The sequence below is a fragment of the Arvicola amphibius genome, chromosome 1, assembly GCF_903992535.2.
Source record: "Arvicola amphibius chromosome 1, mArvAmp1.2, whole genome shotgun sequence".
In the NCBI taxonomy this organism is placed as follows: domain Eukaryota; kingdom Metazoa; phylum Chordata; class Mammalia; order Rodentia; family Cricetidae; genus Arvicola; species Arvicola amphibius.
This window is the reverse complement of record NC_052047.1, coordinates 175,513,906-175,541,317: the sequence shown is the minus strand read 5'-3', so window position 1 is coordinate 175,541,317 and position 27,412 is coordinate 175,513,906. Positions and strand designations below refer to the sequence as shown.

The following is a 27,412-nucleotide window of genomic DNA, read 5'->3' as shown; positions in this document are numbered from 1 at the left end:
TTTTTTTCATGTATTAGTCTTTTTTTCAAGTCTTCTATTAAATCCAACAGTTTCTAAAATAAGAACATATACTTTACAGTAAAGAATAAATTCCAAGAGAAATATAGACTTTTCAAAGATAGCTTTAAAATTTAGTCTATTATAATCATGTCCTATTCTCTGGGCATGGTAATACTCCAAGATTTTAAAAAGCAGAACTCAGAAGGAAAGGGCAGGTGGATCTCTGCAAATTCCAAGCCAGACTGGGCTACACAGTGAGACTGTAGATAAAAATAGAAAAAGTATTCTGTTAGAGAAAGGGATATATGACTCACTGTGGCACAAGCTCAGACTCACATATATTACAACCATGTGCACAGGGGTGTGGGCGCGCGCACACGCACACACACACGCACACACACACGCACACACACACGCACACACACACACGCACACACTCATAATGACACAAACTCAACAGAGTATTCTATCAAAATCTGAACCCCTCATATGGTACAGTGCAGAGAAACTGCTAAAATGTCGACCTTCCAAAATACCTAAGACACAGATAATTTTGTCTTCTTAGGCTTTTTACTATACATATATGTGTGTGTGTATATGTGTGTGTGTGTATATATATATATATGTATAAATATACATATATATGGACATATACACATACATGTGTATGCACATGTATAATAAAAAATATAAACAAAAAGATATAAATAACCACACACAAAAGAGAGCCTCAAGAATAAAACCAAATTTCAGAAAAAATAGCCAAGCACAAAGATCTTAACGTATACCTCGCTTTGGTGACTTTTGAAGATTCTGTATTCCTCTAAAGTTTTATCTATATCTTCATCAGTAAGTTCAGTTTCCGTGTTCTGTGTTTCTTCACTTTTTTCTAAATCCTCAACCAAATCTTCATTTTCAACCAGATCTTCTAGACTATTTTCCCATGAAGCAGTGGTTCTTTTAACACTTAGTATTTTACTATCCAAATTATTGTCTACTGATACATCTTGAGAAGATTTGATGGACTCAAAAGATTTCTCTTGAGAAGAACTTAAAGCATCTGGAACATACACCTGTTAAAATATCCAATGTGGCGTTTACAAGGGGAAAGACAAGAACTTTTTCTCTGAAGTCACTGTTTGAGACAGGTTCTCACTGTGTAGCACCTATCTGCCCGGAACTCAAGAGACCTCCTGCCTCTCTGCCTCCAAATGCTGGGGTTAAAGGCACCACTTCACCAACCAAATGAAAACAACTTTATAAATTAGTCAAATTGGCTGCATGGTGGTGGCACATGCCTTTAATCCCAGCACTCGGGAGGCTGAGGCAGGCGGATCTCTGTGAGTCCGAGGCCAGCCTGGTCTACAAGAGCTAGTTCCAGGACAGGCTCCAAAGCTACGGAGAAACCCTGTCTCGAAAAAACAATAAATAAATAAATTAGTCAAATTGTAGCATTTATCCGATTATCCTTTATCAATAAAAACTTGGGAGCCAGATATTAGGGTAAGAACCTAAATGATCAGAGAAGCAGTGGAGAAGCAATCAGTGACCTCTTTCTCTCTCTTTCTATGCGAACAAACATTTACAAAAGGAATTACTAAATGAACTTTCTGGAAAGAAAAGTCTACTTTGCATGCAATCTACAGGTCAACGTGCCTTCCTGCATTCTTTATACCGTCTATAGCAAAGGCTTTCTGATGACCATCACTCCTAAGTCAGATAAACAGTAGAGTGGACAATTCATTCCAAAATTACCATGAATCTATAATTTATGCTTATAATCAATATTTAGTATTAAATGTCATTTTACTCCTATAGGGACAACATTAATTTTTTTCTGTTTTTCTAATTAGTTAAAGTATTACAATTTTATCTTCAAAAATTTCCTAGGCTTAGAGTAACACACAAAATATTACTCATTTCACAGAGCCATTACTCAGGCACAGCAGCACACACTGTAGTTCACACTGAAAAAGCACAGGCAGAGGGACGCTGCAACTGCAGGGCCAGGCTGGGCTGCAGAGAGTGCACCTCAAAACTAAAAGGCAAAGTAAACAAAACAAAACCCAAACACTTGCTCTTTCAAGGAAAGCGGTTAATAGTCTATGAGATGTTCATAAGCTTAGCACCAATCCAAATACATTTACCTTTTGAGCTATGGTTGAGAACTTCAATACATTGAGTGTTTCATCATAGGCAGAACAACACTGACTAATATTGATGATCATACATATTTTCCCCTTGCCATTGAAAAAACTTTGGAAATAGTGGGTGAGTTTACTTTCCCGGAAAGGCACATGCTGTTGAAACCTATGAGAAAATTTGAAAACACGGCAAGTTAGAATAAATTTCACGTAGGATTAGAAATATGGCTCAGCATTAGTGCTCCAGCATGTGCCGGGCCCAAACTGACTCCCAGTACTAAAGAAACAAATACTTTAGTTGGGCTGCTAATAAAATTTGTTTAATTACTTACCCTTATAATAGTCTATTTTAAGAAATACTGCTAAGAATAATACAATAATCTACTAGGCAAAATGTAACTAACTAACATCTAACTGAACAGTATTCCCTATAATATAGTAATTCTATGGCACATATCATAAAATACCTTAACTAAAGTTGTGAATGCTAATTAATCTATCATTTAATCAGGTTAAAAGATATGCAGTAAACTGTCACATCTACAAATGCATACTATCTATCACTTAAAAATAAAGTGGTTACAGACTGGGGTGCAGCTCGGCTAACAGAGTGGCTACCTCGCTCACACACACACAAGGCTCTGAGTTTACTCTAATATAGTGGTACAAATCTGGAATCCCACTTGGGAAGTGAAAGCAGGAGGACCACATGTTCAGGGTCATCCTCAGCACACACTGACTTAAAGGCTAGCCTGGGCTACGTGAGACCTTGTCTCAAGGACACACACAGCTTGAGACACTGGCTGAATCAACATCACAGAGACGTGTTTCCTAAATCATCAGTGTAAACCTGCTGTAGAAAATAATCACTGCAGACACTGTAAGAAACAGGTTTTCAGAAAGTACTTTCTAAAGAAAGCAAAGTTTAAAACTTAAAGAGTTTGATATTTATACTAATGACACTTACTTTGACTTCTCACTGTTCTTCAAAACACTGATACACTTTCCCAGAGTCAATAAGGAAGTGTTGATATTCCCAGCCTCTCTTAACCTTTCACCTTCATTTTGTGTCTTCATGCTTCGTTCTGAACCAGCGAGATCACATAAAGACAATCTAAATCAAACCCCAAAAAAAGGTTACTATAAAATTTTTCAAAATGATTCAAAATAACTACAATTTAAAGAATGTTCAACTTACTCACTAACTCGGGTTACACGAGGCATTTCAGAATCTTCTATCTGCAATATTCTAATAGTAAATATGCTGTGGCTAAAAGAAGAAGCAAAGACCAAGTATTATCACTCCATTCCAATGCATGCATTCTACAGGAGACAAGCACCTAAATGGACCGGCTTCTTTACACAAGTTTAATCTATCATCTACCAAGGATACATTTTACAACTAGCTGCTAGATATGCCAGCCCTCTACTGCACTGTCACCTACACTTGACCAATCGTCTAGAGTCACCGTATCACTTGCCAATCCCCAAATCCCACAAACCTTCCCCTTTTAGGGCCCCATTTCTATTAATAAAATCATGTGTAATAATGACTCAGTATGCAGCTATTCGTTAGGAGAAAGCAAGAAGATCTAAAGTTCAAGGCCAGCCTGGGCTACTAAGTGAGACCCTTGTTTAAAAATAAAAAGTAAAAAGATGGTTGGAGATGGATGTACGTCAGGAGTAGAGTGCCTGGCTAGCACACAGGAGATCCTGGAGTCAATCTCCAGGACTTTGGGGAGAAACAAGAATTTTCTTGCAGAGATCATACTATTAGTGAGAACGTTGTAGTGAACAGATATAGTTTTTACAAATACAAAAGCAAAACATAAATCTGCCTATACACAGGCTGCTGTAGATCACAGTACGACCACCTTTCCTCCTTAAGACAAATTACTTTAAGCGTCTCCCTGCCAAAGCTCGTTCTGTCTCCAACCCCAATCCCACTTATCACATTCTTCCTTAACAATTTGAGACCGAATCATTTTTCAAATAGTACATATGCCAGGGAAAGATAGAGAGAAGACTACTTTAAGCTGACATAAAGGAAGAGTAAAAATAATACCTCAAAAACATCCTGCAAATTGGGAAACCTAATGTCCAAATAACTGTCTAGTCCTTTTTATCATGCCTACAAACTTACATCACATCTCTGAGAACCTACTGGCCACATCTACCTAAAATCAGCTACTATGTTTGCAGAGTACTGTCCTTGCCTGGGGCTGGACCTGAGGTCCACTACTCACCTTCTACTGGAAGCATTGTTCAGTTTTGTGAAGGCAACACTCTGATGCTTCACTCCTAGTTTTAAAAGTCTGTATGCTTCTTTAGAATCAGATACCTGGATCCACTGCAGATCTTTAACAAATAAAGAAGATATGCACTAGTTTGTAAAAATGTAACATTTGTGCTACAATATGATCATTGCAAACTATTTACCTAGTACTATATAAAATCTTTCTGTTTGGTCACCCATCCTAGAAAGTCAACTAAGCTACTCCTTACTCCACAAGACACATAAACATAAGGCAAGACATTTATATTTAAGTTATGTAAGCTCACATGTTAGACTAGTAATATTTTAAAGTTCCAAATACAAAGCAGAATAATAAGTATTGGAACAACCTGCATTTATACCAAGAATGTAATTAACATTCAAGCAAACACAGTATCAAGCCAGATCCCCTCTATGCAATTATAATAAACATAAAAAATATTTACAAAGCACAAACTCATTTTCTTGATGTTAAAAATGGATAAAAAAATATTAATTTTTTAAAAACTTCATTTCTGTTGCCTATAGCTTATAGCTATCACAAAATTAGAAGTGAACTTTGGAACAATAAAATTAAAACTGTTTGCTGATGTACCTTTAATAAAAGAATAGCCCTTTACATCTTGGGAAAGGCGTAGCATCTTTCTCTTTTGGAATTTAGATGATACAGGAACAAACAAATCATAAATACTTTCATTGTAAATTTCAAAAAAAGAAACCCACACAGAATATTTTATATTATCCACATTCAAGCTAGACTGGTCACAATTGTTCATGGATTCTTCAAATTCTGGGATAGTCAAAGAGTTTGTTAAACTTCCTATTAAAAAAAAAGCATAAAATTAAGACCCTGACTTAAAAATATATATATATATATATATATATATAGAATTTAATGTAACAACTAGACTCTTTCATTTCTTTACCATCTACATTAAAACATTTTAAGGAGCAAAAAGAAACAACTATTTGTGGCAATCAAAGTTTAGTTTCTTTTAATCTTACCTTTTGTTTTGAAGGAATCAAATACAAATTAATGCAAATGACAATAAAAAATAGGAACAATTCACGAATTCAATATTAAAGTCAAGGAAAATACATCTGTGATACTGAACCCAAATGAAACTTTACAGCTACTCACAGTTCATATAGCTTTCTAATACTTTGTAAGAACCAAATCATCAAAAATTAACACTAGCAGAGATTTTGAAATTAAAACCTGTCAAATACATTTTATGATGAGCAAATTAACAAGGTGAGAAAAGAATCCTTACCACAAAGAATGTCATAACTGTCATTATGTATGGTAACCTAGAAAAGAAAGAGTTTAAAAACATTTTTGTTAAAGTTAAATAACTGGGATATTAATTACCTATCCAACTAAGCCACCATCTAATTATAATCTTTCTACTACATAATTCAGTGATTCCTGCTTATAGCTTACTTCCTAGCTGAACAACAGAATCTCATAAGAAATTTGGCAAAGTATCAAATAAGAATATCTTGTATTATATGACAACCAGAAATATCTGCAAATATATATAAGTATGCTCATTTAATTAGTTTCCCTACATTTAATTAATATAAGTTGCTTCTATGTATAAAGATTACTTATAAAAATGTGATAAATAAGTCGGGCGGTGGTGGCAGAGGCACTCGGGAGGCAGAGGCAGGTAGATCTCTGTGACTTTGAGGCCAGCCTGGTCTACAAAAGCTAGTTCCAGGACAGCAGGACAGGCTTCTAAAACTACAGAGAAATCCTGTCTCGAAAAACAAAAACAAAAAAAAGTGATAAATGTTTAACATAGGCATAAAATGACTTAATTATTCCTTTACTAGTAAACAGATGGTTAGTAACAAAATTTTGCCTGTAAAAAGTAATACTAAAAGAACATCTTTATATATTTCATTCTAATTACTTTCATAAAATATATAACAAAAAAATGAACTAGTTGACACAGTAGGGCCAAACTGCCTTCTATAAATATTTCACAAGCAAAGCATGAAGAGAACACCTCATGTTTAGATTTTATATCTTTAACAGTAAAAATACCTGAAAACATAAAACCCAGAAGGTTAGAAGGTAAACTCAGTTTAAAATTCTTTAAAACTAAAACGGTACTATCTTACATAAAATAGTATCCCTCCATAGCATACTATGTATTTTTCTATTTGTCAGTGTATTTTGGTTTGAATGTTTCCACTAAAGTTTATTTTGAAACATAGCACCACTAAGAATTATTAAGGGGTGATAGGCCAGGTGCAGTGATTGGCTCCTTTACTTTCAACACTGACAGGTAGAGGCAGATCTTTATGAATTCGAGGCAAGCCTGCCTGGTCCACATAGCAAGTTCCAGGCCAGAGCTGCAGTGAGAACCCTGTCTCAATTTAGAGAGGGAAAAAGTAGGTGATTAGATCACAACTGCTTTGACCTCGTGGATTAATTCATCCATTAATCAGTGAATTAATGGGTTATTTCAGGAACTGATATGCTAAAAAAGCCTGTTTGGCTCTATACCTTGGCTCTTGAACACCCGCCTGCCACGTGATGCCCTGCATCAACTTGAAACTATGTACTACCTCCCTACCAACAAGAAAGCCCCCACTAGCAGAAAATTTTGTTCTTACAACTTCCTGTCTTCAAGGTCAGTAAAATGGTTCAGAGGGTACAAGCATTTGCTGCTAAGCCTAAGAACCTAACCTAGATCCTCCTGACCCACATAGCGGAGAAAACAGACTTGAGTTTTCCTACAACTTCAACAAACAGACATATAGACGGACACATACACAAACACACATGCACACAAGCACGCATGCATATATTCAACTTTTAAAAAATTCCTGGCTGCAGAACCATGAACTAATAATTATAACCAGAAGTACTTAACTGTAACAACTATAATAGTCTCCACAATGGCAATACCATATGACCTAAACATTTGAAACGTTGCTAGATCACAGTGCATTAATAAAAATTACATACTAACTGGATATTAAAAAACAAATAGAGGCCAGCAAGATGGCTCAGCAGGTACAGTGCTTGCCACGTAAACTTGATGCTCCGATTTTGATCCCCAAAACCAACAGCAGAAACAATAAACTTTGCCAAGCTGTCCTTTGACCTCCAACCTTTTACCTGGGCACCATACACCTGCATTCTCACATATGCAAACACATAAGAACTTTGTGTGTGTGTGTGTGTGTGTGTGTGTGTATTTAAAGAAAAGCAAAATAAACAAGAAAGTCAACAAGTTTGGAAAATGTATAAGCTATTAATAATGCATCTAGCTTTTTTGTGTTTGGCTTGACTGAATTGAGTGTTTCATATATGCTATGCTAGAATTCTACTAACCACACTAAATCTACAGCCCTTATGACTTACATTTTAACAAATGAGTTCTTAAAAACAAAAAAAAATAAATCAAATGGCAAGTGACACCTGAAAACTCAGAGAAAAAAATTCTAAGATGCCCTAATCATCTCACTTGTAAAGAAAGAAACTAAGGCTGAGTTGAGACCATTGTTAAGTGACTACTGCAGACTAGTAAATAGCTCCCAGGGCCAAGGGTTGGGGCACAGGCTTGTGACCCCAGCACCAGGGAGCTAAGGCAAGAAGACTGAGAGTAGAGGACTAGCCAAGACTGCATAGTGAAACTATGTCCACAGAAGGAAAATAAAGTATTCACTGTTAAACTCAGTCTGGAGAAAGTAACGGGAAATACACCTGAAATAGAACATTCCCTCACTGAAGCAAAGCACTGCTTATAGTAAGTTCAACAATATACAATTAGTTTTTCAAGCTGATTTTTTTTAAAGGAAGGAAGTAAAACACACTGACCTAACTGCTAATAGACACCAATGATTTAGTGTACTAAGAGTGTGAAATATTCCTTTACACTGTGTGAATATATGTCACTGTGATTGGTTTAATACAGAAGCTGACTGGCCAATAACTAAAAAGACCCACCCCTGACTAGTACAATCCCTTCTCCCTTTCTTCAGGACTCCTGAAACTTGGCCCAATGCTTGTCTGTGGATCTCTGCATCTGCTTCAGTTGCTGGATGAAGGCTCTCTGATGACACTTAAGGTAGTCACAAATCTAATTATAGTAGATGGCTAGTTCAGTCACCCTCTCCACTGTTGCTAGAAGTCTTAGCTGGTGTCATCCTTGTGGATTACTGAGAGTTTCCCTGGCAACAGGTTTCTCCCTGGCCCCAAAATACCCACCCACATCAAATGTCTTTCTTTATTCCAACCCCAACCTGCCTCCAGTGCCCAGCCAGCCCAACTGCTTGCCTAACAGCTCCCTCAAGTTCCCATCTCCTCTATTCCCAGCCCCTGGCTAACCCAGGAGATCTAATATCCATCCATCCCTCTTTGGGCCCTCCTTGTTCTCTAGCCTCTTTGGGACTGTGGATTTGTAAGTTGGTTATCCTGTATGTTACTCCTAGTATCCACTTATGACTGAGTACATACTGTGTTTGTCTTTCTGGGTCTGATTAAAAGAAAAACAACTGTATTCTATATATAACAAAGAGGGAGCAAAAACATATGTCAATGAGAGTGCTTCCCTAGCATACATGAGGCCTGGATCTAACCAGTATCATAAAAATCAAATGTGAAAGTAGCTACATATGACTGTGTATACCCATTCAGAGACAGAAACATTCTGCATTTGATAGGTATGAGGTGCATTCAGTAAATCTATCACTAAGGAGGCAAAGGCAGGAAGATCGCAAAGGTGAGATCTGCTGAACTAAACAGGGAGTCTCTCAAGAAATCAAACTGTCCAAATATTCACTTTTCCTTTTCCTACATTATTTTTTAAATTTTGTTTTTATTATTTTCAAATGTTTCATAAATATTTTAAAAGCATAATACTAATTCTATAATAAAAAAGACCAGTATAGTTTACATTTCTATTTAGTATTGCTATTTGTTGCCTTAAATATTTTTTCAAATAAACCACCATGACCAAACACAGATTACAATACAAGCTAAAATTATCATGAAAGTTTTCAAAAATTTTCCATGGTTTTGCTATTTTCTGTACTAAAATCCTGGTGTACCTCTTTGACTTGCCGCAGCAACGCGCTTTTGTTAGCACCTTCCTCTTTCTCTTGGTCAGATGATAGCCTTAAGTAATCTCTGCATCTATGTGGCTTGAAGTTCATCTTCGTATAAAGTCGTTCCTGAAGACTATCAAACAATACATTCAGTGTTCTAGGCAGAATACCAATGTTTTCCTCTGTGCCTATAAAAAGACAGGAAAAAGGCAATGTTTTTGAATTTAAAAAGCACCTTTGATAGCAATAATAAAGTTAAAAAAGGGAAATTGCAAGAAGTTAAGGAATTATTAGTTTTCTATCATTTTAGTCTTTAGTTTATTATCAACATATTCTGATTCAATATCCTGAAATTTCACATTCAGATCTAGTCTTAATATTTATTTCCTACCACCCATAATTACAAAATGAAATGTTTATTCCATGCTTAATTCTCTAGAATATATATTAATTCTTAACAATATTTTCCTCTCTATCGTGTATAAAAAACTATCAGCTATATATATGACATGTTTAAAAAAATTGAAGGGAGAGCCAGATAAGATGACTAGCTACGAGTTTTTTCTGTGTGTCCAAGAAGAGTTAGAACAAAGAATATAATACAGCTTGGGGAGTGCCAGAAGCAAAGACCTGTATTTTGTTTATGCCATCTTAAGTTCACAAGTTAAGTAAAATATTCATCTCTATCACCTCTGCAGGGTAAGTTCCTGACCAGGAAAATTTTGTCTCCCTGCAAGACCTGCAGGCTCCAGGACTTAGAAACAATTAGCATTTCCTTTGTTAGTTAATATCTCTTTCTCTCAGCCAGAGACCTTCCAGACCTGAATTCCAGCAGACCAGACTTTCCTGACACCCTACCCTTCCCCCTGCCTGTTTACTGTATAACAGCTCATGAGAAAAAATAAAATTTGCAGCTTGATCAGAAAGCCTGTCTTGCTGTCATTTCTCACGTCTCTTGCTCTTCCATTCCTCCCCTCCAGGTTTATCAGGGACCCGTTTGTGTCCCACTGGCAGGGATAGGACAGAGTGTACAATTTGAAAGTGCTTGCCGAGGAACAAAGCAAACAGACCTGAATATCAGTGTGTTCGGAGAAGTAAGTCAAATGCAGAAACTAAGTATATATTTCCTCTCATGTGCAGAATCTAGACTTAAACTGAGAAAGACAGAGGGAGAAATCACTAAAGGAGGAAGAGAACTATGAGAGGAGAAGCGATACTAAGGGAAGGCAAAAAGAGCAGTCTATGGAATGCGGTATGTGAGTGTGCGTTTTCTATACAAAATATATATGTATATACGTGTGTGTGTGTGTGTGTGTGTGTGTGTGTGTGTGTGTGTGTGTACAATATGCAGCCAGAAGGAAAGACTATTTTGCAAGGAGGAAGAGGACCAGAAGAGGAAGGATTGGGGGAGTGGAGAATTGAAATAAGCGAAAATGAAAAGAACAAATTATAATGACATGTATGTACAAGCATGAAAAATTAAACCAATACTGTGATTTTGTTTTTGCTTTCTGAGATAAGGTCTCATTATGTCGCTCTGGCTAGAGTGGAACTCACTATGTAGATCAGGCTGTCCTGCCTCTGACTCCTAAATGCTGGGATTACACCAACACCTCCAGCTCCAGTACTTTTTAATATTAATTTTTTAAAACCCTAAAAATATATACATATGCCTGACGGTGGTGGTGCACACCGTTAAAACCAGCACTCAGGAGGCAGAGGCAGGCAGATCACTGAATTTGAACTTCAAGAGTTAGTCCTAGAACAGGCTCCAAAGCTACAAAGAAACCTTTTGTCAAAAATTCAAAAATTTAAAAAATTTACATTTAAAAAAAATGTAAAAAGACATATACATATATGCAACAGTTAACAGATTCAGAAGGCTATGTTAATAATAAACAGGCAATGAATATGAGAAGGAACAGTAGAGGTGATATAAAAGGAGTTGGGGAGGAAGAAATAATGTGATTATATATTTTAATGAATAGTAAAAATAAAAATATGGACTAGATGATGGAACTGTAACAACATTTAATTATGAAAATACTGAATGAATACTAATGGTTTATTTTTCTAGTCAAAATAAACAATATTTACCTTGAAATGTATAAGTTTTTCCAGAATTGGTCAGTCCATATGTAAAAATCAGCCGACTGTGTCCTTTCAAGAGGTCTTTTACTGGCTCCATAATGCAACCCAGAAAGAACTCTTTTTGGGAAGTTTCAGGTCCAAAAACCTAAGGAAACATTTTTAAGATAAGACTTTTAAGAAAATTCATGTTAAAAATTGTTAAATATTTATTTTGAAATATTAATTCAAAACAAGTACCATATCTCTACTACTAGTATTTATAAATTTTTAGGATAAAAACTTCAAAACTGGCAAGGGCTTGTGGGTAAAGGTCCCTGCCAGCAAGGCTGACAACCTGAATTAAATCTCTGAGAACCATATGGTGGAAACAGGAGGAAAGCCTCCTGCAAGGTCTTCCACATGCACAGAATGGTAGGCACACACAAGTAATCAAAAAAATAACACTAAGAAATCTCACACACCCAATCAATTGTTCATGAGTTTTAAAAAATATTTTTAAATAGAATAAAAAGGTCAATTCCGTGACTTATTTCAAATTATTTATTTACAGACCTCAGCTTAACTTCAGGAAGGCAAAAAATACACACACACACACACATATATACATACATACATATATATATATCATCACCGAAGATTGAAGTTCTATGAGCATAAAACATGCACTCTACTGCACACAATTATACAACAACTGAGCCCATGTCAAGTCTTCCCTATTCAAAAAAATAAAAATAAAAAAGGAAAAAGAAAAACGAAAAAAGAAAAAAGAAACTATGACTTTGAAATAAAACAAGGAGAGGGAGCTGAGGTGTTCTTTAGATAGAATATGTGCTTTACATGTCCACAACATATCTCCCTCACACCACTCACACACACACACACACACACACACACAAATCCCTGTTTTCCAGGGAACTCACTTACCCTAGAAAAACTGAATTTCTGTGCCATCTGTACAGAGCCCTTCTCACTTAGCTGACCAAGGATGCTTTGGGGATCTCTCAGCAGAACATTTTCTGAGTCCAGAACTTGTACACAGCCCTAGAAAACAGGCACACAATAATAAGAGTAGCATTTATTGAATGAAAGCAAAACATTAAAATCTAAGTAAATTCAACACAAACCTCAGTCTCATGTTCTTTTTCTGATTGTGTGAATGGTCTTATTCGAAGACAAACTTGGAGGTAATTTTTAGATCCCAAACGGTTTGCCTAAAAAGAAAATTAAAAATATAATTTTTAAGAGATTAACTGTCTTCGTATGGTTATTTACATAATAGTCTACAGAACTTTTATTCAGTCATTAACCCGTATTGGTTTTGTTTCTTAGTATTTCGACAACCAAGGCCTTGCTACATAGCTGGGGTTAGCCAAAGATTCAGTTTTTGTTTTTGGTGGTGGCGGTTTTTTGTTTTGTTTGGGGACAGAGGAAAGTAACTAGCATGTGGAGTTCAGGAGACAAAACTTTCAAGTGTTGGTATTAAGAGTATGTGATGCTCTTGTAGAGGACCTGAGGTCAATTCCCAGCGCCCACTACCATCTCTAACTCCAGTTCCAGGATATGACACCTATTACCTACTAGGGCACCAGACATAGTGTACAAACATACAATCAGGCAGAATGCCCATATACTTGAAAGAAAGATTAAAAAAAGAAAAATCCCAGCTACTCTAAAGACTAAAGCAAGAATTCAAAACTAGCTCCAAGGCCAGTCTGGGCAACTCAAAAGATCTTAGGGATACAGTTCAGTAGTTGAATGACTGCCTAGCATATACAGGCCATGGCTTTTATCAAGACAATTCAGATGTTTTTAGAAACAGATAAATAAGGGAAAGTTTTTCTCTTTTGGTAGGCGGAAGGGAGGAGGAATCCAGTTGTAAAAACTCAGGTCTGTAATTTTATTAGGTGGTTCAGTAATTCAGTGTCATTCTCAGTCATATTCAAATTCCTGACCAGCCTACACTAAGTGATAGATATACCCTGTCTCAAAAACCAACAAAGTGCATTCCTGTAATCCAGATCTCAAAACCAACAACTGTCAGGTGGTGGTGGCACACACCTTTAATCCCAGTACTTGGGAGGCAAAAGCAGATGGATTTCTGTAAATTCAAATCCAGCCTGTTCTACAGAGTTCCAGAACAGCCAGAGCTGTTTCACAGAGAAACCCTGTCTCAAAACAAAACAAAACAAAACAAAAAACAAAAAAAAAACACAAGGCCAGGATTGTAGGGTACTGCGTGCCTGTAATATGAGGACTCCAGAAATGCGGAGACTAGAGGGTAGGACAAGGGAAAGCTACAAAAAAATAAATGCCTCAAAAAAATAAATAAATAAACCTTATCCTAACTGTATACAGTTCACAGAGATGTAGAGTTGAGATGTTTGAGTGGCTTCCTTAAACCTGCTGTGTGATGTTCTATTTGTAAATTAATTAAAAGAAAGTGATTTTATTTACATTAAAAAAGGAACAGAAAAGTAAAAAAAATCATAATTCATTATCATGATAAAGGGCATTTACAAAAATAATTAATCATGAAAGAATGTTTTTAACAACTCTATTCAACACTTGCACTAGAAATAGCTCTACCCAGTGCAATCTGTAAAGACAAAAAAAAGAAAACACACCCAAATTAGGAATGAAGACGCCTTTTCACATACACAACCATCTACCTACAAAATCTAACAGTTACTAAAACCATTAGAGGTCAACAATGTAGCATGATACAAATTAATATACAAAATCAATTACTGTTCTATCTGCTATAGGAACAGTTAAAGATTTGTTTTAAAAAGCAACACCATTCACAAGAATATAGAAAATTCCAAAATAGGAATAGACAAGAAAAGGCATATAGACTGAAAGCTACAAAACACTGCTAAGAGAAATTAAAGAACCAACCCTAATAAAGAAGACACATCAAGCCGGGCGGTGGTGGCGCACGCCTTTAATCCCAGCACTCGGGAGGCAGAGGCAGGCGGATCTCTGAGTTCGAGGCCAGCCTGGTCTACAAGAGCTAGTTCCAGGACAGGCTCTAGAAACTACAGGGAAACCCTGTCTCGAAAAACCAAAAAAAAAAAAAGAAAAAAAGAAATACTTTAGCCTTGAAGAACCTTGTGGGAAACAGTTGATTGTTTTCTGTGATTTATAGAATTTTTTGTACCTATCCCATGTCTTTGATCACAAGAAGCCTCGGGCACACCTGAGGCTCCTGTATTATTGTGTGTAGTAGGAACTGCGGGCAGGCCTGCTTTTCGTCCCACTCGGCTCCCACATGGCTACCTTTACACCCGAAATAACAACACACAAACTGTATTCATTTAAAAACTGCCTGGCCCATTAACTTCAGCCTCTTACTGGCTAACTCTCACATTTTGATTAACCCATATTTAGCAATGTGTGTAGCACCACGAGGAGGTAGCTTACCGGGAAGATTCTAACCCACGTCCACCTTGGGCCGAAGCTTCATCGCATCTGACTCAGACAGGAGAGGCATGACGATTGCCTCACTTCCCTTCTTCCCAGCATTCTGTTCTGTCTATTCCACCCACCTATGTTCTAACCTATCAGACCAAGCAGTTTCTTTATTAATTAACCAATGAAGTCATCAGATAGATAAAAGACAAACCTACATCAATTGTGTATTGCAAATGATACAGAATAAAGGACTAGAGCCTTGGGGACATGTGATGCTCTCCTTCAGTAGGACATGAAAATTATATTAGGGACCTTGTTATGAGAAATAATTGGCATTAGCAATAAATACACCTTTGCATGGCTGTTTGGGGTTGAGTCCATCAAGAGAGGCTGGATCTTCCTGTTGCCACACAGGCCTTAAAATTTCATCCTGGATTGTCTTTCTTCAGGGGATCCATGCTACACACACAGTGCACTCCAACAATGAAGACATTGCAGGTTCTTTCCAGAACAGCACAATAAAGCAAGCACCACAATAAAGCAGACCACATGAATATTCCACCAGTTAGTTTAAATACCAAAGAATAAAACCTGAAAATGTTTTTTCTTCAGATGGCTACCATGTTAGGATACAGGTACACACATTCTAAGTTGTTTAGACCCATTGTTTAAAAATGAACTGTTGCCAGGTGGTGGCAGCACAGGCCTTTAAACCTAGCATTTGGAGGCAGAGGCAGGAAAAACTCAACTGGAGGTCAGCCTTGTCTATCAAGTGAGTTCTAAGACAGCCAGGGTTGTTACACAGAGCAACCCTATCTTGAAAAACCAAAAAGAAAAGAAAGGAAAGAAAGAAAATGAACTGCTATGTATTTCTTTTGGTACAGGGTTCCACTGAAAAGCCAGGATACAAATCTGCTTAAAATATAGGAAGTTTATAGAAACTTTACCACATGAACACGTTTTCCCTGGAGCACAATAAACAGGGTTTCCTTACATTGTACTTACCCCAGGGTTTGCAGCAACCAAGGAAAACTCATGAGAGAGATCAAGCTTAATGCCATCAAAATTTATTTCCGAAGGTCTTGCAATTGGGTCAGCACTGAAAACATAAGATGGTCTAGGCAATCCATCTTGATTCACATGAGATTCCATTCTGAAAGAAGAGCAGTAACCTCTTTAAACAAGTGTAATGCATCAGTCTATGAGTCATCCACAACTTGAAGTCTACACTCCAAGGAACTTTGATGTACTTCAGTTAGTATACTACTTTGGTAGCATGCACAAAGTCCTGGGTTCCATCCCTAGCACAATAAACAGGGTGTGGCGGCATGGGCCTACAGTTTCAGCACCAGAGGTGGAGCAGGAAAATAAGTTTCTGGTCATCTTAGCTACACAGGGGATCCAAGGCCAGCCTAGGCTAAGCCAAAGATCGTCTCATGAATAAATTTAGATGGATGGATAGATAGATAGGTAATTAATTAATTAATTAATTAAATAGGAACAGGTTGACAATGATGGCATAAGCCCAGTGCCCACACCCCTCCAAGGAAAAAGCAGGTGGATCTCTGACTTTGAAGCAAGTTTGATCCATATAATAAAGCCCTGTCTCAAATCAACTGATTAGTTAATATAAAATGTAAAGTTTTCTACTTCCCCCATCAAAGAAATTGGATATCAGAGAAAAAAAAATAGACTGTTTCATTTACACTACAACTATGAAAAGACAAAAGGCCAAATTATATTGACAGATTCCAAATATACTAATATTGACCACTACCTACAACTACTCATATGGTCCAGCTCTTATATTCATCCAAAGACACGCTATGAACAAAAGCAATCAGGGAAAGGAGAGTATGAAATATTCACGCCACCTGAAATCCTCATCTCAGAAATCAAACAGCAAAGAGAACATGGGTTGAATCAAGATCGTGGGTTATTTTCATTACTAAGTATCTTTTCAAGAATGCTGTAAACCAAATATTAAGACTCAGGGCTGAAACTTGGTTATTTGCAAAATGACTTTCAATTTGATTCTTCCAAATTTAAGTAAAAAGTGAAATAATGCATATAAACTTTATATTTAAAATACAGGATTGGGCCGGCAGTGGTGGTGCACACCTTTAATCCCAGCACTCTGCAGAAGCAGGTGGATCTCTGTGAGTTCGAGGCCAGTCTGGTCTACAAGAGCTAGTTCCACGACAGGCTCCAAAGCTACAGAGAAACCCTGTCTCTTAAAAAGAAAAAAGAAAAGAAACGAAAAGAGAAAAAAAGAAAGGAAAAAAGAAAAATAGAGGATTGAGTTCTAACGAGAGAAACTGTGGGTACCTGAGACTCTGGGGTCCATGGCCAGGACAACCACCCTCCCAGCTAGATAGATAGATGATACATAGATTAGATAGATAGATAGATAGATAGATAGATAGATAGATAGATAGATAGATAGATAGATAGATAGATAGATGATAGATGATAGATAGATAGAGAGAGAGAGAGAGATAGACAGATGATAGACAGACAGATGATTGATAGATAGATAGATAGATAGATAGATGATAGATAGATAGATAGACAGACAGACAGACAGACAGACAGACAGATCAGAAAAAAATCAGTAACTGGCAAACACAAATCTTAATCTGAATATGGAATAAAGACATCATTGAACTATTAAATCTGAACTGAATCTCATCACTACAGGGTAAACCTGACCCCACAAAAAGTTGTAATATTTTTAAGAATCAACCAGATATGCCAAGCAGTGATGCTTCATTCCTTTAATCCCAACACTCAACACTCCAGAGACTGAGGCCAGCCAGTCCACAGGCAACCAAGGCTACACAGAAAAGCCGTATCTCAAACAAAAAGAAAACCAAACAAAAATCTACCAGATGAACAATACCAGAGGGGGAAAGGGCTGCCACTCTCCTGTCTCTTTGCTTGTCTGTTTGTTTTGTTTTTTTAAGAAACAACAATCTAAAACATACACACGGAGATTCCCAATTTGGAAACAGTCATCCACCTACACTTGCTTAAGGCAAGCTTCAAAATACATGTCAACAGAAGTGCCCAAATAAAACTGGCCCACTTCCATTTTCTTTATAAACACATAAAACCCAAATAAGCTGATTTTCTAGCCACAAAGTGGCGTGACATAAGGCTGGCCTGTGCCCAGAAAGAGAGAGTCCTTGTCACGGGCCGAAACTGCTCACCTCCAGAATTCAGAGAGCTAGATGTGGCAAAAGTCTTTTCCTGTCCTAGGAGAGTATTAATGTCTTTAAATATAACTCGCATCTCCTTTAACAGAGCAGGAAACCAAGGCCCAGAGAGATTGGAAGTCTTGCGTGTCTAAACTACCTAAAAGTTGCGGCTCAGCCCCCCACCTGCAGCAGCCCCGCTCCCAGACCACGGGCGTGCGTGACGAGCCCGGCCGACGCTGACACTGCCGCGGTGTCGCAGCCTCGGCTCCGTGCAAGCAGTCACCCTCCTAAGCGTCAGCTCCTCACCTGCAGCATTCCCGGGCTCCGCCAAACCCGCGAGCAGAGCCAGCACCACTCCGTTTTCAAATTCAAACAATGGCGGCCAGCAGCGCACTGAACCCTGGGAGCGGGCGGGGCTTCCGGAGAGCCCTAGGAGCGGGGCTAGCGCGCGGGGGACCTTTGCTGGGGCTTCCGGAAAAGGCTTTCAAATTGGGGGGCGGGACTTTTGGCTGGGCGACCAATGGGCGGCCTGGCTCGGGCTCCTTCTCTGGGTTTCTCCCGACCACGAGTTGTGTGAGCCTTCCCAGATTCGGTCCCTAAACCCTGGTAGGTGACTGTCCCGAGCTGAGGCCGCTGCCGACACGCCTAGGCCCGAGATGCCCCCAGGCGGGGAGGAAAGGCGGACTAGTCACCTCCGAGTCGTGCCATTCCGGGGCCAGAAAGGACTTGGCGACCCACGTGATCCTACCTGTTGTCGTGGATGAGACTGATTTTTTTTTCCTCAAAATGCATTTTAGAAACATTTCCTTTATCTTTTATCTTCTTTTTCCTTTTGGCTTCTCTGAAAGTATTAAACCAGCTACCGCTGCGAGGCGTTGTGCCGTGACAGTTTTACCTTAGGCACGGTGTTTGCAGTGCCCAAAATGTAAGTGCCCATGCATACTTCTCTGCTTTGAGTGAGGTACTAATTTACTAATACATTCATGTGACAGGGATTTACTACTGAGGTTAGACTTCGCGTTTACCTTACGCCTCCCCTGACACTAAGTTTAAGAAAAGGATTGTCTGGTCCAGAGAACAACCTTCTAAGACAGGTATTGCTATCGTCCCGTTTTATGCATTCTAAAATACGTAAAGGGCACAAAGGCAAATGGAACCGACATCTAAATTTAGCTGAAGAATGTGGCCCTGCTTTCCTGTGATCCTATTTTCATCTATTTTCTTGCTTGGAAGCATCACGCTTGCTTGACAAAGTGTTTTCCACCCTTGATACAGCATTTGTATCTCCCACGGACTTCTCACTGCCTCATTCCGTTTGCCCAATCCACCCCCACCCCCAAAATATAAAATTTGAGAAGAACTACTTTGGAATAGAAAAGTAGATACAAGGCCAAAAGGAAAAATGAACGAAGAAAAGTAAATGTAAAAGGAGGAAAGATCAAAATACAAACTTTTCCTTTCCAAGCTGGAATTTAAGCCTTTTTTTTTTTTTCCTGAGACAGGGTTTCTCTGTGTAGCATAGTAGTCCCGGAAATCTCCCTGTATACTAGGCTCATCTCAAACTCACAGAAATTCGCTTGCCTCTGCCGCCCTTGTACTGGGATTAAAGGTGTGTGCTACCATCACCCAGCTCCTTTTTTGTTTGTTTGATTTGTTTCTGTTTTTTAACAAAAGGTTCTTCTACGTAGCTCTGGCTGGCCTCAAGTTCTGTACCTCAGCTTCTTTTCAATGCTGAAATCATAGAAGCATTCCAGTACCGCCCAGCTGAATGTCAGTCTTTAATGGACTTTGCTCATTTTCATTGCTCCGGAAGATACATCGATTCCCTGAATCTGTAAGACTTTAAGACAATTCTGAAGCCATTTCTGACAATTCTGAACCCTCTCAGCCTCTGTGCCATAGTGCTTCCCCTCCTCCCCTGGGAACCAAGGACCTAACAGCTACACAATGCACATACTCAGTTTCCGAACAATTACCCATATACGTATGTTTTGATTCAGTCCCCTGGGAAACGGGGTCAAAATGACCTCTTACCTCATCTGATCTGGTAACATCTCTCCAGCCAATTATTGGTAAAAGCCCTTTCGAATAAGCCAATCACAACCCCCCTTGCTTCTATGGCCTTCTTTAAAAGTAGCCTGTACCAGCTAGTAGGGGTCTCTTGGCTTCCCAAATGCTGAGGGACCCTGTCATGACAGAATTAATAAAATCCTCATGCTTTTGCATTGGCTGTGGTGTGAGAGGTGGTCTCTGGGGGCGACTCTTCCTTGGTGTTTGGACTCTAAAGTCCAAACAGATCAAAATTGTATACCAGACCTCACAGTGCCGTGTTGCTTTTACTAGTTATTTCCAGTCCTTCGTGTGGCACCTTTATGTATTGGTTTGGCAAACATTAGTTGAAATTTTGCAATATTCTGGGGCTTAGGGTGACAGAGACTAGGTGAGAAGGGTGAACACAAAGACAATGCCTCCTAAGGAAAGATTTTAATGGGGCAACGGTCAAGTCAAAAAATAAATAAATGAAACGATGCCGAGTAGTCTAAAGGGAATTGTCTTGGGGCTATAAGATCGTGATGGGGAAACCAGAGCAAATTTTGATCTGTATCATCAAGGATCATTAGGAATTAACTAGTTAAGAAACGCAAACATTCCAGGCAAAGAAAACATGATACCAGGCACAAGGGACGAGAGAAAACAAAATCCAGTGGTTCACCTTTTATTTGATTCTTATTCTCAGCAGCATTTCCAAGTTTCATGCTTGAAACACTCTTCCCTGGGTTACTGGGGTCAGCACTCTCCCTTTGCCCTTCTGATCTCAACCGTCACACAGTCTGCTTTCTCTTTTACCCCAGCTCTAAATTAAAGGAACATCGAGTCCTGAGACCCCCTGCTTTCTTGCCTGTCTAGTTAGCTTTCTACTTGACAAGTTCATCAACTCTTATAAACAGCATACAGCTGGTAAATTATTCTCAGACCTTATGTCAGCGATCTAACTACATGGAAATATTCTACTACCCACTTAATGAAGTGTGACAGATTCCTACATAACATGAGCAGTGTAAGACTCTGAATGTTCCACTGCGGTATCCTAATCCTTTTCCTCCTTGGTTTATTCTGTCTTGTAAATGACTCCATTGAAAACCAGGGACTCATCATTGTGTCCTTTCCCTTAGCACTCAGTACATAAGCAATTCTACTTCCTGGCACGTTGTTTTGTTTTGGTTTTTGAGAAAATATCCCATTCTCTAATGCAAACTAGCCTGGATCCCAACAGTCCTACCTCATCGTTTCTACTTTTGGAATTATAGGTATGAGCCACTAAGACTGGCCACCTTGGAGTGATTTTTTTTTTACATTTTTTAATTTTTTTATACATTTTTTATTGATATTTATTGAGCTCTACATTTTTCTCTGCTTCCCTCCCTGCCACTCCCCTCCCCCCTTCAACCCTCCCACAAGGTCCCCATGCTTCTAATTTACTCAGGGGATCTTGTCATTTTCTACTTTCTACTTCCCATGTAGATTAGAGCTATGTAAGTCTCTCTTAGTGTCCGCATTGTTGTCTAAGTTCTCTGAGATTGTGGTTTGTAGGCTGGCTTTCTTTGCTTTATGTTTAAAAACCACCTATGAGTGAGTACATGTGATAATTGTCTTTCTGGATCTGGGTTACCTCACTCAAAATGTTTTCTAGCTCCATCCATTTTCCTGCAAAATTCAAGATGTTGTTTTTTTCTGCTGTATAGTACTCCATTGAGTAAATGTACCTCATTTTCCTTATCCATTCTTCAGTAGAGGGGCATTTAGATTGTTTCCAGGTTCTGGCTATGACAAACAAAGCTTCTATGAACATAGTTGAGCACATGTCCTTGTGGCATGATTGATCATCCTTTGAATATATACCCAAAAGTGGTATTACTGGGTCTTGATTAAGGTTGTTTCCTAATTTTCTGAGAAATCACCACACTGACATCCAAAGGGCTTGTACCAGCTTGCATTCCCACCAGCAATGCAGAAGTGTTCCCTTTTCCCCACAACCTCTCCAGCATAAGGTGTCATCTTTTTTTTTTTTTTTTTTTTTTTGATCTTGGCCATTCTTACAGGTGTAATATAGAATCTCAGAGTTGTTTTGATTAGCATTTCTCTGATGTCTAAGTATGTTGAGCATTTTCTTAAGTGTCTTTCAGCCATTTTAGATTCCTCTGTTGAGAGTTTTCTGTTTAGGTCTGTACTCCATTTTTTTTTTTATTGGATTATGTGATCTTTTGGTGTCCAGTTTCTTGAGTTCTTTGTATATTTTGGAGATCAGACCTCTGTCTGATGTAGGGTTAGTGAAGATCTTTTCCCATTCTGTAGGCTGTCGTTTTGTCTTGTTGACCATGTCCTTTGCTTTACAGAAGCTTTTCAGTTCAGGAGGTCTCATTTATTAATTGTTTCTCTCAGTGTCTGTGCTGTTGGGGTTCTATTTAGGAAGTGGTTCCCTGTGCCAATGCATTTAAGTGTACTTCCCATTTTCTCTTCTATAAGGTTTAGTGTGGCTGGCTTTATGTTGAGGTCTTTGGTCCATTTGGAATTGAGTTTTGTGGATGGTAATAGATATGTGTCTATTTTCATTTTTCTATATGTTGATATCCAGTTATGCCAGGACCACTTGTTAAATGTGCTTTCTTTTTTCCATTTTATATTTTTTGCTTTTCTATCAAAGATCAGGTGTTCGAAGATGTGTGGATTGATATCCCGGTCTTCTTTTCGGTTCCATTGGTCCTCCCGTCTGTTCTTATGCCAATACCAGGCTGTTTTCAGTACTCTAGCTCTGGAGTAGAGTTTGAAGTCAGGAATTGTGATGCCTCCAGAAGTTCTTTCATTGTACAGAATTGTTTTGGCTATCCTGGGTTTTTTGCTTTTCCATATGAAGTTGAGTACCGGTTCTTTCTAGGTCTTTGAAGAATTTTGCTGGGATTTTGATGCGCATTGCATTAAATCTGTCCTTGGAGTAATTTTTAATTTTAAGATTTGTGTTTGTTTATGTTCATGTATGTTGGCCTACATGTATCTATGTGCAGCTCTTGTGGCTTCACTTCCCAATGTGTCATACTTATATAAACTGTAAAAGATGGCTTGAGGATTCACTACTAGCCAAGAACCATGTCTGTGCGAGCTTCTTTGTCCTACCCTACCAGTTTTCTCAAGTCGTTGGTTTGAATATTGACCATCTCTTTGCCTTTGTATCAATGATAAAATAAAAATCTCAGTTCAAAGTCGGTGAAGATAGATGATTCTGACTATGAAAATGAACACAAGAAAGGAAACACAGTGCTAACATTTCAAGGCCTTCCCTCACTGCTCATAATCTGTCAAATACATAAAACCATACCACCCAATGGAAGGTTCTATTTGGGATTACCAAAATGCAACTGCTTAAGATCCAAATGGCAATGCTTACAGATATCACATGTGGCATTGGGTTGGAAACAGCACAAGGTGTTGCTAATAGACTTTACACAGTATCCTTGGCAACCATCACAGGCCTGTTGCTGAACTCTAGCTTCCTTTAGAAACAGTAGGATCTATGCCTAGGTGAACCTTTTAATTTAGAAAATGTTTTAATATGTGTTTATGATATTTCAGTTATCCGAGAAAAGATATCACAGATAGCTTGTTAATTAATGAAAGCCACCAAATTAATATAATTAATTGTTAAATTAATTAAGACTAAAAGTTGGGTGCAGTGGTTCTCACCTTCAGTCCCAGCACCTGAGAGGCAGAGGCAAGCAGATCTCTGTGAGTTAGAGGCTAGCCTGGTCTACATAGTGAGTTCCAGAACATCCAAAGTTATACAGGGAGATCCTGACTCAAAACAAAACAAACAAAAACAGACTGATTTCAGTAAAAAATGTAAAATTTGATGTGGGCAAGTAAGGCCTTTATAATATTAGGAATAAAGAAGAATAAAAGGGAGGGAGGGAGGAAAATGAGAAAAAAGGAAAAAGATGTGGGTTATTTTAGTGTTTGTTGTTGTTGTTGTTGTTGTTTTGTTTGTTTTTCAAAGCAAGGTTTCTCTGTAGCTTTGGAGCCTTTCCTGGAACTAGCTCTAGTAGACCAGGCTGGCCTTGAACTCACAGAGATCAAAGTGCTGGGATTAAAGGCATGCCAGGCACGGGTTGCTTTTTCGTTTGAAACAGTGTCAGACCATGTAGCCCAGGATAGCCTGATGCTCACTATGTGGCCCAGGCTGGCCTCAAACTTAACCCTTCAGTCTCTACTTACTAATTCTGGGATTATAGACATGAGACACCACACCTGGCCAAAAAAATGCATTTATTTTGCTTATACTCATCTAATGACGTATCCTTGCTTCACAGAAATAGACTATCAGGGCATGTGAGGGCCTACATGCTAAATATGATGGCACATGTCTATAACACCAGCATTCAGAGACAGAGACAGAAATGTTACGAGGTCAAGGCCAATTTTATCCAGGCAGTTAGTTCCCAGCCAGCTGAGCCTTGTCTTATTAAAATAAAAACCATGTCTTATTAAAATAAAAACGAAGGTTGGGGATATTGCTCAGTCATAGTGTACTTGCCACATAATGCATGTGCAAGGCCCTGGCTCCAGTCCCAGGAGAGATGAAAAAGAGTGAGAGTAAGGGGGGAGAAACTACAAGTGATCTTTCATTTCTTAGAGTCAAAATAAAAGGTTCTGGAAAATTAAATGGAATGCACAAGTCATCATCACTGCATAGCACCAGGGGAAGAATATGAAAATAAAGAACAGCCGGGTGGTGGTGGCGCACGCCTTTAATCCCAGCACTACGGAAGGCAGAGGCAGGTGGATCTCTGTGAGTTCGAGACCAACGTGGTCTACAAGAGCTAGGTCCAGGACAGGCTCCAAAGTTACAGAGAAAAACCCTGTCTCAAAAAAACCAAAAAAGAGAAAGAGAGAGAAAGAGAGAGAGAGGGGGGGGAAGAAAGAAATAAAGAAAATAAAGAACATAGCCTTCTTCTCCCCCCGCCCCCCAGCTAGGATTCAAACCCAGAGCAGCACACATGTGAGTAGCTAGCCATCTGCCGCAGCCTCTGAGAAAACTCACAGCAATTGTACTCATAGACATTCACTAGTGCCTCTCGAAAAGTCTGACGTCACTGAAAAGCAGTTACAGGCAGGAGCATCGCTGCCACTGCGGTGGGAACTATTTGGGGACGCTCACCTAGGATGAGGTTTGTCACCTGTTTGTTTGGTTTTGTCTTCATGTCTGGGAAGATGTGTTATTGTTTTTAAGGCTGTGTGTGAGGGAGAAGGGAGAGAGACAGAGAGCGTACAGACACATGTGTAGTTGCCCACCTTTGGAGGCCAGAGAACATTTTTAGGAGTTGGTTCTCTCCTTGTTTTTGAGGCTGTGTCTCTGCCACCGCACTATACTTGAGCTTCCGACTGATTCTCCTGTCTCTGCTTCCTGACTTACTCTAGGAGTGTTGTGATTGCAGGTTCATACCACCACCTGTCTGTGGTTTTCAGGACTCGAACTGCAGTCCTTAGGCTTGTAAACTAGGGTTTGTACTCACCAAGCCATCTCCTGCCTGGCACCTGCTTTTTACTTCAAACTGTCTTTGTTTCGCTACCATGGAACTTCTCTTTGTTTCTCTTTATTTTATTTAAATTTTTTGGAGAGAGAGGGGCTTATCAAAAAATGTTTTTAATATGTATTTTAAGTACAAGAGTTAAGAGAAAGGAAAAGGTGCTTGGGAAGAAAATAAGACATACTAAAGAGAGCATGGTATGGGCTTCCTTACGAGAACTGCCTATTGTAGAAATTCTTTTGACAGCTTTTTATATTTTTAAATAACCTGGTTTTATAATTGTAGAACTCCCTTTCTGAATCTCAAGTATTAATCTCATTGACAGTAATTGAAAAAAAATGAGAATTTAACAGTCACTCCTACTGCCCTTGCTAGTTCAGAAATCTCCACAGAGCAAACAATACCTGAGTTCTGAAGCCGCGCTTCACACTGAACAGAAAGGTACAGGGAAACGCTAGAGGTTTTTATGTGGTTTGGTTAATTATTCCAGAGAGAGGCCCCTAAACTAATCGTTTATATTGCTCCTGTAAGGAACAGCCAGATTTTTGCTTCTTGGGACCTTATACCACAAGAAGAGCCCAACCTGGTCTTCATAGAAAGTTCCAAGTCACACTGTGATACCCTGTCTTGGGGGGCAGGGTGTGTGTGTGTGTGAGTGTGTGTGTCAGAGCCGGGGAATCTATGGTATGCCTTTCTCTCATAAGGTAGGAGACAAGATTATAATGAAAGAAATGAGCCGGGTGGTGGTTGTGCACGCCTTTAATCCCAGTATTCAGGAGGCAGAGGTAGGCGGATCTCTGTGAGTTCAAGGCCAGCCTGGTCTACAAGAGCTAGTTCCAGGACAGGCTCCAGAGCTACAGAGAAACCCTGTCTCAAAAAAAACAAAAAAAAAAAAGAAAGAAAGAAAGAAAGAGAAAGAAAGGAAGGAAGGAAGGAAGGAAGGAAGGAAGGAAGAAAGAAAGAAAGAAAGAAAGAAAGAAAGAAAGAAAGAAAGAAAGAAATGTTACAGAGTGCTTACGTATGGCAGAGTGTGTTGATGTAAAGGGAAAATGGATGGGATTTTATGATAAAGAGACAAGTGACGTCTTTCCTCCGTCAATAAGAAGTTTGCAGTGCTTAGCAAGTACAAGTCAGTGCCTTGAGGCCGCCTGTGTGCCAGCTGAGTACAAAGAAGGCACTCAATACATAATCACACTTGACTATTACAAGCTGGTAGGAGAGAATACTGTTGAAATAGTCTCCATGTCTTCACACTTCACCACAAATATGTGATTTCTTCCAGTCTTGCTGCATTTCACAAATGTTCTGTTCTTATTTTCTGGGTTTTCCACATTTGTAGAATCATAGAAATGGACTAAACTCTCTTTATCACCCTCCCAACCCAAAAAACTGTCCTTGCACCTAATGAGAAAGTAGAGAAAGACTTGAGAGTAAATAAACCATCTTCAGGTTTCTGTAATAAACTCCATTAGCATTTGATAAAGATCCAAAAAATATGAAGATGATGGGAATGAGGAAGGAAAGTTACTGTTCAGTAGAAATTCATAAGTAGTGCATGAAATAAGGACCAGATTGCAGAAGATGAACTCTGTCATTTCTAGAAGCATCCAGTTGTTGAATGTCTCTAGTGGATTTCAATTTTAG

At 38.7% G+C, this 27,412-nt stretch overlaps 1 protein-coding gene across 2 annotated transcripts in view; it reads right to left on the bottom strand.

Moving 5' to 3' along the window:
* Window positions 1–18,585, bottom strand: part of Kif20b (kinesin family member 20B) — a 57,325-nt gene extending 38,740 nt beyond the window's left edge. For both annotated transcript variants that reach the window (XM_038314361.1, XM_038314362.1), the window contains exons 1-14: window positions 18,498–18,585; window positions 15,997–16,144; window positions 12,702–12,788; window positions 12,502–12,618; window positions 11,584–11,722; window positions 9,490–9,674; window positions 5,694–5,730; window positions 5,015–5,239; window positions 4,391–4,502; window positions 3,343–3,414; window positions 3,112–3,258; window positions 2,148–2,310; window positions 789–1,073; window positions 1–53 (exon numbers count right to left, since the gene is read on the bottom strand). The exon at window positions 1–53 is cut by the window's left edge and continues 87 nt beyond it. In XM_038314361.1, coding sequence (XP_038170289.1) covers window positions 1–53; window positions 789–1,073; window positions 2,148–2,310; window positions 3,112–3,258; window positions 3,343–3,414; window positions 4,391–4,502; window positions 5,015–5,239; window positions 5,694–5,730; window positions 9,490–9,674; window positions 11,584–11,722; window positions 12,502–12,618; window positions 12,702–12,788; window positions 15,997–16,143 — 1,769 coding nt within the window. In that variant the 5' untranslated portion in view covers window position 16,144; window positions 18,498–18,585. The remainder of the gene's footprint in view (window positions 54–788; window positions 1,074–2,147; window positions 2,311–3,111; window positions 3,259–3,342; window positions 3,415–4,390; window positions 4,503–5,014; window positions 5,240–5,693; window positions 5,731–9,489; window positions 9,675–11,583; window positions 11,723–12,501; window positions 12,619–12,701; window positions 12,789–15,996; window positions 16,145–18,497) is intronic.
* Between the last annotated feature and the right edge of the window lie 8,827 nt (window positions 18,586–27,412).